The sequence below is a fragment of the Crassostrea angulata genome, chromosome 4 (assembly GCF_025612915.1).
Source record: "Crassostrea angulata isolate pt1a10 chromosome 4, ASM2561291v2, whole genome shotgun sequence".
NCBI lineage: Eukaryota > Metazoa > Mollusca > Bivalvia > Ostreida > Ostreidae > Magallana > Magallana angulata.
In genome coordinates, this window is record NC_069114.1 from 39189873 (window position 1) to 39205486 (window position 15614).

A 15614-nucleotide genomic window follows, 5' to 3' on the forward strand; every position below is an offset into this window, starting at 1 on the left:
GTTCCGATGTATAATACGCATCAAAAAAATTGACCAAACGGTAATCCTGAGTATTAACAAAGCAGTTATACACGCTCAATTTCATCGCGGAAATTTACTACCGGAAATAAGAAAAACACAATAATTTTTTAGACACAGATTTATCGTATCTAATTCATCGTGGTAATATCTTTTTTTTCATAATCAATGATTAAATAGACTTAGTATTAAATATTCTACCGTAAATAAAATTAACTACTTTTAACAAGCGTTAATTGTTTTGTCATTACAACCTAAAAGTAGTGAAAAACGGTGTACAGGTACATGTATAGGAGATAACGGTCCTAATTAAATTTTTAAACGATGCCGATCAAAGCGATCTATTGGAGGCGTAAATTATGTGCTCAGTTTGTAAAAATAATGGTTTGGGTTTGATAGGAAAATCAAAATTTAATCATTTTCAAGTAAGATATTGGTGCATTAAGATGGGTAATGTATGTCAGTCGTTCACAGCGAGAGAAAAGTTGAAAGTGATCGCGTATGCCGAGGCCCATGGAAATCGTGCAGCAGGGAGGCAGTTTTCCATCAACGAGGCCAACGTGCGACTATGGAGACGTCAGAGAAACAGACTACAGCAGCTACCGAAGACCAAGATGGCAGAGAGAGGGCGTTCAGCACTTTTCCCCAACATAGAGGCCGAGCTGCTCAACTGGGTCACGGAACGCAGACTACAGGGATATGGTGTTTCTACTGCTGAGATTCGCATCACAGCTCTGAAGATCGCCAAGAAGGACCCTAAGGCACGAGACTTCAAAGCATCGACAGATTGGTGTTACTCCTTCCTAAAGAGACACAACCTTTCGATCCGGCGCAGGACCCACATCTCTCAGAAATTACCAGAGGACTACGAAGAGAAACTCTCCAACTTCCAAAGTTTTGTGATCAAGATGAGGAAAAGAAATCGCTACAGCTTGTCACAGATCGGGAACGCAGACCAGACTCCGCTGACTTTCGATCTTCCCGCCGACACCACTGTCAACCCCAAGGGCGCATCAACAGTATCCATCAAGACAACGGGCAACGAGAAGAACAGATTTACTGTGATGTTAGCCTGCACTGCTGATGGGGGAAAGTTGCCACCGTACGTTGTGTTCAAGCGAAAGACAATGCCTAAACTTCAGTTTCCCAAGGGAATCTTCGTGAACGTGCATCCCAACGGTTGGTTTGACGATGACATCACGAAGGACTGGATCAGGAAAGTGTGGGGACGACGACCAGGTGCTGACCGGGGCCTGTTAGTGTTGGATGCGTTCCGCTGTCATCGATCCGAAGCTGTAAAGAACATCTTGAAAGAGACTCACCAAACAGACATTGCCATTATTCCCGGAGGAATGACCAGTGTTCTACAGCCCCTTGACGTCAGTGTGAACAAGCCCATGAAAGTCGCACTTAGACAGAAGTGGAATTCGTGGATGTCCGGTGACCAGCATACATACACAGCTCAGGGACGCATGCGGAAACCCGAACTTGACACTATCTGCACATGGATCAAAGAAGCGTGGGAAGAACTTGATCCCCAGATCATCGTCCGTGCCTTCAAGAAATGCTGCATTTCCAACGCACTCGATGGATCCGAGGACGACATTCTTTGGGAGGAAACTCCATCCACATCTACAGAGGACAGCGACACCGAAGAAGATTGTGACAGAAACGACATTGTCTATGATGACGACAGTGAAGATGAAACCCCCCTCTCTGTGCTTCGAGACATCTACAGGATGTTCGGTGAAAGTGACGACGAGGAGTTCGAAGGATTTTAAGTGTTCAGTGCTTATGTGATCAGTGCTTTGATGTGATCAGTGTTAATATCTTGTATGCTGTTTCATTCTATTTATATATGTTTGTCATTTATTTATTTTTTTGATTAGTTGAAAGTGACACCTTGATTACAAAACAGGACTCTGATTTGTATTGTTGAAGTGAAGTGATTTGAAATGACTGTATGTTTAAATGTTTTAACAGATTTCAATGTTAATTGCCTACTAATGATATCTGTGATGCCTGGAACATAATAAAATATATGCATAAATATTTGTGTTGTTTATAGTACACGTATAGCCTTAGGTGGTGTCTGAGATAACCAAGGTGTCAAGCGTTAGCGTTGGGGAGCACAACAATGGCTTCAATTAAAGGAATGGGCTATATAATTATTTATATTCATAATTATTTGCAATAAATCAATTACCATTAAATGAAAATGCTTTAGAATGAGCCAAATGATGTGTAAGCTATTTTCAAAAATCGGTTACAAATAAGCACGTGCCCAACCAAACCCGGTTATCTAAACATTCTATAAATAACAGCTGTAATGGCGGCATACACGGAGATAGAGAATAAGCAGTTCAAATTGATTTTTAAAGGCCGTTTTGAAAAAGTTTATTGATAAACATACTTTAATTATACATTTTCTCTAATAATATGCTACAGCAATGATTTCCCAAGGGTTAAATATTAATGTATATGTGATAATGAAGTAAAGTTACGATGTATAGCGGGGTATCGGTTCTGTCTGTGGTCAGCATAGGTATTACGCCAGTATGATACCCCGTGCTTCACCTAGGGAAAAAATGTGTCAAAATCCTATAGGGATGTATAATACGCACCCCTTTCTCACGGTAAAAAATCCTGGAAAAAAAGTGCGTATTATATTCACCGGATTACGGTATTCGAATTTTACACTTATTTTTGCATACGCGTAATCTTTGACATTGTATCTTTATGGAATACTATTTTTACCCAGAATAAGAAAATCCTACGCAATATATAAAACTAAACATTTGGTAGGGGTACACTGTTAACTTCCAATTCCCTATATTTTCGTTCTGCCCCCCCCCCCCCACCCCCACCCCCATAAGCGATCAAAATATATGAGAGCATATAGGTACATTTTCTTCCTCAACTACTTACTAGTTATTGTATTTTTAAAAAAATATCATATAATAGTTATTGCATTTTATTAAAAAAAATCCTATAGATGTGAAGAAGAAAATTGTACCCCAATCCGCTCAATTCCTCAAATTAAAAACATTCAAAAATTTAATTTGTCTTCTCCATTACAATTAAATGACTGTTGTTTACCTGGCGTAAACAACAGTCAAACAGTAAACAAAAATAAAAAATGGCTATACAGACCAGGATAATTTTCCGCTGTAATATTTTCTTAGGAATAGCGATAATTCCTTTATCCCCACAACAGAGATGTGTCAGAACTATGGAAATTGTTTAACGGTGTCGTTTTTATTTACTCATGTCTGAAAAACTATCAAAATTGATGTAGATTTCACATTTTTCTTTGTATTAAGAGGGGGCCCCAGAGAGTAGTTATATACAGCATATCATCCTTTAATTTTTTTGTACAAGATCTAGCGAGACATTTCTAATGATCAACCAAAATTTCAGCGCCAATCGTAGAATTATTAGCAAGATACAGAGCTCACAATTCTGCTAGGTTTGAGTCATATTTTGTTCACATGAGTTTATTACATTCAGCTTAAGATTTTTAACTTGGTATTTCCTATTCAGCATTTAAGTGGGAAAAAAGAATGGCCTCAGATCTGTGTACATAGAATTGTGAGCAAATCTACGTATCTTGCTTATAATTCGAAGCTTAACACTCAAATATGGTTAGTAAATAGTAATTGTAAACAATTAAACATAAGAAACATGCACTACAGTGGATCCCGCTTAATATAATAGTTATTTTGTCAGGAAAAATTATTATATTAACCGAACTAAAATAATAAGCGTACCCAGCTAAATTCAATGTGTACAAGTATGCTAAGTGCCTATTCACGTCATGTATTATTACTATCTATTTCTAGACGATGTAATGTCCGCAATAATTGATGATTTCTTCTAAAACTTTACTTTTAATGCTTCATAAAAGTTAATTTCATGAATGAAGTTTTCTATTACAAGCTTGGAAAATTGCAAGATCCACCAATATGCTTCCGATAAGTTGACATGCTTTCATTTTGTTTTCTTCCTGTACTTCCGGTTTTGACTAAATCTAATAAGGCATTCATGAGACAATTCGTTTTTAATAACTTCTTTCATTAACAAGAGGCCAATTGGCCTTAACGGTCACCTGAGTAGCATATATCCAATACACAAACTTGTCATGGAGTCTCATATATGCATTTTAATTAGGTTTCATACTGGAGTAGAAAAATTATAAATTTGTAATGACAACTACATTTAATTCAAAAAGAACTGTGAAACCTATAATTTTGGTGAAAAACTAAAAGATCTGGTCTACAAAATAATGAATTTAGTTTTCCTTTCAGGTGTGTGGGAGTAAAGAAGATAATTTTTTAACGTTATATGCATTAACATCTATACATCCATTTTGGCCCTGCCCTAGAGTCAAAACCCATACCCCAGGGGACATGAAAATTAAAATTTCAGTAGAGGACTTCCTGGTAAACATAATTATTAGTCGTTTTTTTTTTACAGATGTGTGAGAATAGAGAAGAAGATTTTTAAACATTATATGCATTTACACTTTATTGCCATATTGCCCCCCCCCCCCATGTCCTGAACCCCTGACCCAAGGGCCATGAATTTCACAATTTAGGTAAAGGATATTGTGGATATCATAACCATGTATTCAGTTTTTTGCCCACATGTGTGGGAGTACAGAAGAAGATTTTCTTAGATTTAATACATTTTTACTATTTAGCCATATTGGCCCCACCCTAGAGCATGAACACCTAACAAAGGGGTCATGAATTTCACAATTTTAGTAGAGAGCCTCATGGACATCATAATCATGCATTTAGTTTTTAACAAATATATATAGGAGTAGAGAAGAAGATTTTCTAAGATCTAATACATTTTTACTATTTGGCCATATCGGCCCCACCCTAGAGCCTGAACCCCTGACCGAGGGGTCGTGAATTTCACAATTAAGGTAGAGAGCCTCATGGACATCATAAACATGCATTTAGTTTTTAACAAACATATATGGGAGTAGAGAAGAAGATTTTCTAAGATTTAATATATTTTTACTATTTGGCCATATTGGCCCCACCCTAGAGCATGAACACCTAACATAGGGGTCATGAATTTCACAATTTAGGTTGAGGGCTTCATGGACATCATTATCATGCATTTAGTTTTTAACAAATATATATGATAGTAGAGAAGAAGATTTTCTAAGATTTAATACATTTTTACTATTTGGCCATATTGGCCCCACCCTAGAGCCTGAACCCCTGACCCAGGGGTCATGAATTTCACAATTAAGGTAGAGGGCTTCATGGACATCATAACCATGCATTTAGTTTTTAACAAATATATATGGGAGTAGAGAAGAAGATTTTCTAAGATTTTAATACATTTTTACTATATGGCCATATTGGCCCCACCCTAGAGCCAGAACCCCTGACCCAGGGGCCATAAATTTCACAATTTTGGTAGAGGGCCTCATGGACATCATAACCATGCATTCAGTTTTTTCCTCACATGTGTGGAAGTAGAGAAGAAGATTTTTGAAAATTTGGCTTTTTTTGCATATTTGGCCCCGCCCGTGGCACCCCAGGGGTGGTAGAGCCATAAATTTCACAATTTACATTCTTCTTACCATAGAGATGCTTCACACCAAAAATGGTAACGATTGGCCTGGTAGTTTCCAAGAAGAAGTTAAAAATGTAAAATTGTTAACGCACGACGCACGACGACGGACGAAGACCAATTGCAATAGGTCACCTGAGTGACTCAGGTGACCTAAAAATCAAATAAACCACAAAGTTATGCAGAATTTTCTTATTTTCTTTTATTTATTTAGCCCATTCTTCCTATAAAATAGAAGCATATTAAAAAAAGACTTTGTCACTACTTCACTGCAGTACAAATCGTCAAATGGAACATCATGTACCATATGCTAAGCCATGTAAAATGTCCCATTTGTTATAAATTTATTTACAAAAACATGAGGCATTCACTTAAATTCAAACTGTAAAAAACCTCAATAATACAGTGATGTCACTTGTTAAGTGCATAGGTAAAGTACCCAAGCCACGTGCAGTGAGGTGTGACTAATCCCGTCTGGCCAGCACAGTCGGTAAATTTCAAAGTGATTTGGGAAGTCAGAGTGTTTATACAAGCTTCTCATGGGGGGCTAGCTCGAGAAAAAGGTGTGAAACTCAATTGACAGGCATGATCTTTCTATTATATTAAGCGGGGTCCACTATTTAAGCTACTATAATAACCGATGTAAAATACAATGATTTATTAAGAAATGGTTTTGTGTTTTGAAAAACTATTATATTAACCTAACTATAATATTAAACAGGTGTTATAATAAGCGGGGTCCTCTGTATAACAAATAAAGTGCACAATTTATTTTTCAAAATAAAGCATAAACAAGTATATGATATATACAAGTATATACCTACATATTTCCGTCAGCGATATTAAACTCTATTTAAACTTATGAATAAACTCGAGAAAATGCTAAGCATCTCAACAAAACACATTGCATTAATATAATATTACGCAAAAGACCATACCGAATTACCGATAGAATGAATAGTATTTTAGTACTCTTTAAATACATCAGATTTTGCTTAATTTGCGCAGGTAAACAGTTAACTGTCTGATTTACCGAAGTCTCTGTTTGATTTGATACGTAAAAATTACAAAATACAGGCGATAGTTCCCAGGTTACAAAGCATAGATAATGAAAACGAAACGAAAATCAAAACAAGCTAACACCACCGTCACATGTGAAAACTGTCAACGCACTGAAATATTTAACCTCAATTTACTTCACAAAATCGGCACCAATGTATTTTGCATGTTTCAAAGATCCCCTTCGTATGCGAACTGTTGCACAACAAACTAATTCATCATTGTCAGATCGACCCGTTTATCTTAAACAAAGAGTATGGAATACGAGTCTTGGTAAAATGGGTGGGCAAACCCGGGCCGGGGCAAAATAAAGCCGGGGCAGATCTGCAATCGTCAAATCCAAAATACGCATTGTTTTGCAGCAATATTTACAGCGAATAAACATATATTCTTGTCCGTAACATATCCTCAAAATTTTAATGAGATTGGCATATTAATAACTGCCAATCTTTTGTTTTGCCCCGGCCCGGGTTTGCCTACCCATTTTACCATAACTTATGGAATACCGAATCCGAAGCTATAAACTGATTGAAACACGCCTTTCCTTTATTATTATTTTCGTAATAACTCAGATTTGAAACAGAATTAGCCCATAATTTTTGCAATTTACATTTTCCTTTCCATAAGGATTATTTATGCTAAATTACATTGAATTTGACTCAGTAGTTTTTGAGAAGAAGATTTTTAAAAATGCACCCCCCTTTTTCTACAGTTTCGATGTTTTCTCCGCTTTGAATAAAGATTGGTCTTTCATTTTTGCAATTTATATTAACCTTCCCATAAGAATGCTTTGTGCCAAATTTGGTTGAAATTAGCCAAGCGGTTTTAGAGAAGAAGTTCAAAATGTAAAAAGTTTACAGACGGACAGACAGACGGATGGACGGACAGACGGACGACGGACAAAAGGTGATCAGAATAGCTCACTTGAGCTTTCAGCTCAGGTGAGCTAAAAACTATCCAAATAACTTCGAGTCAGAAAGCAAAATAACATAATTTTTAAATTATTGTACGTTGAATAAGTGAATACAAACTTACGCAACACAGGTACACTCAGCTGAAACAACATGTCCTGTTTGTTCAAGCAGTATCCATGGACATTACGGGCTGCTAGACTGTTTTGTCTCAGGAACACATTTTCGCTTTATGAAGAACAAACCATCCCCTGGAATTTACCGTATTTTTCCGACGATTAGTCGGTATTTTTTTTCTCTGAAGCAGAGCACCCGACTTATCGTCAAGATCGACTTATCTTAGGCTTGAGGTCGGAAAATTGTCAAAAATAGCATTAAAAATCTTGGTTTTAATCACCTTTAGTTGGTTGTGTGATTGGAAATTACCTTGTTGAATTCCTTGTTCATCTTAATTAATTATCGTTTTCACTCATTTGTAAGCACTAGTATACATACTAATAACGGTAATTAAAAATGGTACATGTCTTTAATCAATTTTAAAATGTTACCATTCCATTTTTATAAACACATTTTATAAACACGTCGTCACATGGCATCCATACATTACTAGTGGGAAGATATCATTGCACAGTAAAATTAAAACCAAATTCGAATGGAACAAAAAATGCTGGAGTTTAGACACCGGTTGTGCTAATTATCGTGCCCTAAGGCTGAGATCTATACATGTACGTGTTCACTCCCTGTGTATATACAGCGTACCGTTATAAGGGTTAATAAATTGTAATACATTCTTTGATTGTTGTTAAATAGCCATTGTGAAGAAACGTATGTATGTCGTATATCGTCATTATCAAGTCGTACAAATGATCGATCTATTTTTTACTTCTTTTTTTTTTTTCTACATTTTTGTCTATGTAAAGCAATAATGTTTAACTGCATTTCTGGACACAAAGTAAACAAGTTAAATCAAATGAAAATAATTGCAAATCTTCCTCCACTTGAGATCCCCCATTGACGTTCGATACGAGACAGGTGCATGCTTCTGACACCGGAAATTGTTAAACAAACATTGACCACGCGCCGAGTCAACGGGTTACGTAATGGCGAATACACTGGCAATGGTCAGAGTGGATAATCATTTTAATACATGGAAATAAAATATTTCTGACGAAGTAAGTTTAGTTTTCACTCATACAACTTACATAACACGCGATATCGGGAATTGTATACAATGCAAGCGACTTTATAGATGCTACCGGTATTTGAAAATATGATGCATAAGTATAAAGCGTAAATGTTTAAATGTTAATCATTAATAATAATTGGTAGTAATATCTTGGAGATCTGTGCATCATACACTGATAATGTTACTTGCAGTTTGATAACGCCATTTTAAAGCGATAAGATCGACGTATCGTCTGAATCGACGTATCGTAGGATTTTTTTAAAATTTAGGCTAAAAATGAGCAATTCGACTAGTCGTCCGCATCGACGATTCGTCCGAAAAATACGGTAATTCATTCAAATTATAAAAATTTAAAGATAGTATGAATATAAGATATATTCATACAAATTTTAATTTTTATGTGTAAACAACCAAAGCCATAATTCACTCACCTAATGGAGCCATCACGACACCATGAATATGGCCAGAACAATGCAACTTGTATGCATTATTAGATTTGCGTCTTTCTAATCATTCCGTGGACCAGCCACAGAAATTCTGCAGATATGCTGCAATATCAAAGGCATCTATAGATGGCATACGCCTGAGATTTTCTGTCCAGTCCAGCTGCGTATTGCTGCGTGGGTCCGGGTACGTTTTACCTTTGACGGTACGTCTCGAAATAGATGCCCCGAGATCGTCGTCAATTTGACCGATGGTTGGTAAATTTAAAGCTTCCGCGCTTTCACATAGATCTATTAGTTCTTCCTTTCTTTTGTTGGAATAGGGAAAACCTTTATCTTTTAAAATAGCGTTCAGATCGGCACATTGAAGACTGCGGTAATTTGTATTCTCCGCCATAACAGTGTTTATCGGTTGTCCCAGAGACACGACTAAACGCGCCTCTAATTTGAAGAGCGCGCTAATGGAAATCGAAAGTATTGCCATGGTGTATGACTATTACACATCTTCTCAGGCCATCATCAAAATTTTTTTTGTTTGATGTACTCCGACCCACATTTTCAAAAGTGGGTCGGTAGGTAGGTTGTTTTTTTTTTTAAATCTGACATATAATTTTCTATTTCGTAATTTAATTGCCGAATATAAAACACAGTTGCCACTTTGGGCCTGAAAATTCGAGAAAAAAAACGTAGTTCAGGTGTATAATAGGCACCAAGACTTTTGACCAAAATGTCATGGTAATTCAGGGAAAAGTGTACGAGGAAATGTTTTGTACTGGAAATTTTACATTCACGATGTAATGTTTCTGCTGAAGATGTTTTAAAAGTCTTGACTTCCTGCATAGCGGTAATCTTCAAACAGCTTGAAGGGGTGACTGATCACAGACAACAGGGTATTCACTAAAGATGATACATTGTATGTCCGAGATAATCAGCATGAATTAGTGGCAAGCGCATGTGTGTACAACAATGGCTTCGATAGGACCGCAGAGGTGTTAATAAATAATAAAGGTGAAACGAATCTTCAAGATGAGTTGTTTTAATTTAAATAATAGTTATTATATACCGTAATCAGGTCCTTAAGATTGCGTATTAATATTAAAAAAAAAAGGGTAGACTAACTCAATCAGGCCCGCAATTGGGATCTATTGCACAGATCTATTAATAACATCTTTAATGGCGGCGTACACGGAGATGGTGAATGCACAGCTCAGGTTGCTAAATAAACAGTTTATAGTAATTTTAAACGGCCATTTTAATACAATTTATTTATCAATGGACTATGAGCAATACATTTTCAAACAATATTTTTTCTTAATTGTAAACAAACAGAAAAAAGGCTATATACTGATTTAACGATAGCCAATGTTCTACCCGTTTAAAAACATAAAAATTCCATTAGGGTGTATAGTACGCAACCCTTTATCACAAAGAAGATTTCTAGAAAAAAAGTGCATATTAAATTCTGCAAACTACGGTAAACTAAGGACGTATATACTAAGTTAGAATATATACATACGTCCCTGGGAAAAAACATGCGTCAGAGAAACAAATTTCAAGATGATTTACAAACAAACAAAGCTTAGAATTTAGTATGCTTTTATGATCTTATTCTTAAAATGCTATTTAATAACTAAAATGTCAGACAGCCAGTTTTCTACAAATATCCAGTGCACGGCATGCGGTTGAAACTGTATTGTCAATGAGCAAAGCATGGCTTCATCCATGATCTTTTTTCATAGATGTTATGTAGATGTTTGCAAGTTACAAGCAATATTTTTATGGATTAAAGCGTCTTCGGGATATAACAAACGAAACCTAAACTTTTAAACCAATATGATCGATATATTTTTTTTTCCAAAAAAAAAATTGAACTTCGATTAGTGATTAAAAAACGATTTAGTCGGGCCAATTTTGATGGGTCGGTCGGAGTACATCAAACAAATCAATTTTTAATTTAGGCCTCATTTATAAGTTCTGTTCAATGAAAAAAGTACCTTCATAACTGTTTTTTCATACCTATTCCTGTTCCATCAAATACAGGCGTCACTTTACATCCACACCTGCAGCTCTTCTTTCCCCTTGCTTTATTATCAATTTTGTAGGACTCTCCAGGGGCTAGCTTTCCTAGCAAGTGCTCTGCAAGTGTTATGCTTATATCCGTCTCTGTAGCTGCCATTTCTTCACCATTAAGTTTCATGTCAAAGACTTTTTTCAGACAGGTTTCGTTAAACTCTAAAAATAATAAAGTTTCTTTTGTTAAAGCTGCTTGGTCCGATTTTATATCAAATTTTGTGTACGCTTTTTAACGATGGTTATGCTTGGTTATGCTAAGTATGTGTATAATAATAGACTTTGCAGTAGTTTCCCCGGTCAATTAAGCCAAATTTCAAAGAAAAAAATTATGCACAAAATTTGTTAACAAAACAAACAACATAAAAGGGTATCGCATTATTTCGCTTCATGTTAAAATTTGCCCCTGATGTCGAGACCGGTATGGTTGTATTACGACTTTGACATCGCTATAAATAAAGGTCATAATGTTCAGGCAAATTAAAAATAACCTGTGTACATTTTTTTCGCTAATATTTCTGAAGTTTGCTTTGTTTACAATCGATGCATAACATGCAGGGTGAATAAACCCAATCATTTGGGGGACGAAACCAAATGGTTCCGTTTCTAAACATTCCCGTGATGCATTTTGGTTTGTTTTTTCGTTTGCCCAAAGAGAAATTACAAAATACATCACAATATTGTAACATATGATATTATATTGTATAATATAGTAAGATATTGTATTGTATGATATTGTATCATATTTGATACATAATCTGATATTGTATCATATGATACAATATAGTTTGATACAACATTGTATCATATCATATGATACAATATTAACTAATATAGTAATATACTATATAATACAATATCATATTATACAATATCGTATCATATGATACAATATTATATATTACAATATCAACAATATAACAACAAGTGATATTATAATAAATTATAGAAACCAATGTCATATTATACATTGTTATACTTTCATGTTAAATACTGAAATCTGATTGGTTAAGACGCAGTTAATAATATTTGCTATTACCCTCAGCGTTAGCAACACACTTAGCAACGGGTAACATTAAAAAATGTTACATGCGCGAAAATTATGCGCGTACGGTTCGCTGTAGAATTCACGTTATTCCTATATAAAAGCAGTAAAATTTTCTTAAACATTTTAAAAAAGACATTCAGTATAACAAAATAAATAGTGCCTGTTTGGGAGGATAACAGTTGAAATTGACACCCCTCGAAAACCATTGTCAACCTCCGCTTCGCGTCGGTTGACAATGGTTTTCTCGGGGTGTCAATTTCAACTGTCACCCTCCCAAACAGGCACTATTTATATAATATCGTATTATATGATATTATATCAGGGTTGGAAATTCACTAAAAATAGCAGCCAGCCACAGGGCTGGCTACTTTTAAAAGTTGCCAGCCCTGCCCAAAATCTGCCACTCCTGATAAAAATGTTCATTATTTTTACATTTGAAACACAGACCCCTGGAAATCTTCACCTTTTACATTAATTATTTGAAACCATATCTAAACATAACCCAAAGAAGGCTTATTATTAAGTTTTACATGCTTTGAAAAATTAAACTATTCATCTACATGTATATAATTATAAACCTTCTTTTGGTAGCCAGCAAACAAAATATCATAATCATGAACTTTCACAACAATTTTTAAGATTGAAAAGTGACAATAATGAGATCCAATATTGAAAGGTAATTTTAAAAAAACAACAGTGAAAAAATGTGATAAAAATTTATTTATTCGGTCAGATGCACTCCTTTTAACTGCTAATTGTTTATAGGTCTCACAACACTATTTTTCCGAAGGTTCAAAATATAACTGAGGCAAAATAATTCCTGAATTCTCCTTTGTTTTAGGGGTTTTCCGCCAGTGACAGGGGCTTTATTTTTTATGGAAAAAAATGTGTAAAATGCCTGATTTTCTAACTTTTGTAAAAATATGGGGTCACTTGATTTTTTTATGCCAATTGTTTCGGCAGGGGGTGGAAATGCTCGTACTTGATTTTCAAGCACGTGTATTTTTGATGTAAACAAACTATTGTTCCTTTGTGGATGGCTGTGTGTTTATTTGCTACTAAATTGTTTAAGAATTATTGTTTTAAAAGTTGTAAAGAGGTTCATCACTTATCAGCCATTCAAATTCTTCACTATCGTTCGGCGTCTTTTATTTTGGTCGTAGAGTTTGTTGGTTTTTTTTAGCGTCAATCAAGGGACGCTTTGAGGGATTTGACAACCTCAAAAGCTTGCGTATCATCTAGCTCGTTGCTTCATTTGTAATATTGCCAAACAAAATTGTATTACCAACGCTGGTTGGCTATAACAATCATCCAGACCATTGAGTGAATAGATTACAATTTCTAGATCTTACCTAATTCTCAACGACACCTAACAACGTGACAGCGTCTGTACTTTTTGTGAATGAGGTAAATAATATTCAGTTTAAAAATAGGAACTGGCTATTAAAATAAGCCCGACCGCCAGGCTGTCTTTTGAAGTTTCGCCCCCGCCCGCCAGATGAAACAGGCCGTCTCGGGCGGTCGGGCGGGCTATTATTTCCAACCCTGATTATATATTATACAATATCAAACCATACAATACAATATTATATATTGCAATATCATATGAAACTATTCCATGTGATAAAATAATATATATAATACAATATCATATTATACAATATTGAATCAGATTATACAATACTATAGATAACAGTATCATAATACAATATCATAATATACAAAAACAAGAGGCCAATGGGCCACATTGCTCACCTGAACAACAGTTCCTTGTAACATTCAATTTGGTATCATATGCTATTTCTATTTTAAACTTTGAAACCCTTTCTGGGGCCCCAGTATTGGTCCAGGGTTTATGGTTGGCTTTAACGATTTAGAATCTACACTATTTGAGGATGCTTGCATAGTAATCTCACAAACTGTAGGATTGTAATTCTCGAGAAGAAAATGTTTAAACATTTTCCATATATATTTCTATGTTAAACTTTGAACCCCTTCTGGGGCCCCAGTATTAGATCAAGGGTCACGGCTTTTATAATTTAGAATCTACACTTTTTGAGGATGCTTACGTAGTAATCTGACAAATTAAAGCAATGTAGTTCTCAAAAAGAAGATTTTTAAAACATTTTCCATACATACTTCTTCGATAAAATTTGAATCCGTCTTGGGTCACCAGCATCAGTCCAGGGGTCACTATTTTAAAAATATTGAATCTATATTATACAAGCTTGCATGCATATTTTTTTCACAAATTGTAGCATTGCAGTTCTCGAGAAGAAGATTTTTAAACATTTTCCCTATTTACTTCTATGTTAAACTTTAAACCCCTCTTGGGGCCCCAGTATTAGATTTTACCAGTTTAGAAACTACAATAGCCACAGATGCTTGCATAGTAATCCCACAAACTGTTGCACTGTAGTTCTTGAGAAGAAGATTTTCAAACATGTTCCCTATATATTTTTATGTTAACTTTGAACCCCTTCTGGGTCCCCAGTATTAGTCTAGGGGTCACAGCTTCCACAAATTAGAATTTTGACAATTTGAGGATGCTTGCACAGTAATCCCACAAACTGTTGCATTGTAGTTCTTGAGAAGAAGATTTTTAAACACTTTCCCTATATACTGCTATGTTAAACTTTGAACCCCGCCTGGGGCCCCAGTGTTGGTTCGGGGGTCACGATTTTTACAATTTATAATCTTCACTATATATACAAGCTTTTGTGTAAATATTGGCATTTCTGGTGCAGTGGTTCTTGAGAAGAAGATTTTTAAACATTTTTTCTACATATTTCTATGTTAAACTTTGAACCCCTTCTGGGTCCCCAGTATTAGTCTAGGGGTCACAGCTTCCACAAATTAGAATCTTGACAATTTGAGGATGCTTGCATAGTAATCCCACAAACTGTTGCATTGTAGTTTTTGAGAAGATTTTTAAACACTTTCCTTATACTGCAATGTTAAACTTTGAACCCCGCCTGGGGCCCCAGTGTTGGTTCGGGGGTCACGATTCTTACCATTTTTAATCTTCACTATATATACAAGCTTTCTTGTAAATATTGGCATTTCTGGTGCAGTGGTTCTTGAGAAGATTTTTAAACATTTTTCCTATGTGTTTCTTTGAACCCCGCCTGTGGCCCCAGTTTTGGTCCGGGGGTCACAATTTTTGCAATTTATAATCTTCAATATATATACAAGCTTTTATGTAAATATTGGCATTTCTGGTGCAGTGGTTCTTGAGAAGAAGATTTTAAAACATTTTTCCTATGTATTTCTATGTTAAACTT

The 15614-nt window shown here is 35.4% G+C and overlaps 1 protein-coding gene across 5 annotated transcripts in view; it reads right to left on the reverse strand.

Moving 5' to 3' along the window:
* The window catches only part of LOC128182051 (uncharacterized), a 69628-nt gene that overhangs the window by 49828 nt on the left and 4186 nt on the right, over positions 1 to 15614 (reverse strand). The window contains exons 1-2 of one of the 5 annotated variants that reach the window (XM_052850664.1): positions 11229 to 11361; positions 7708 to 7834 (exon numbers count right to left, since the gene is read on the reverse strand). Coding sequence is in view for 2 of the 5 variants with exons in the window: in XM_052850660.1 (XP_052706620.1) it covers positions 11229 to 11444 (216 nt within the window). In the remaining 3 variants the exon portion in view is untranslated. The other 4 variants (XM_052850663.1, XM_052850660.1, XM_052850665.1 and 1 more) reach the window with 4 other exon arrangements.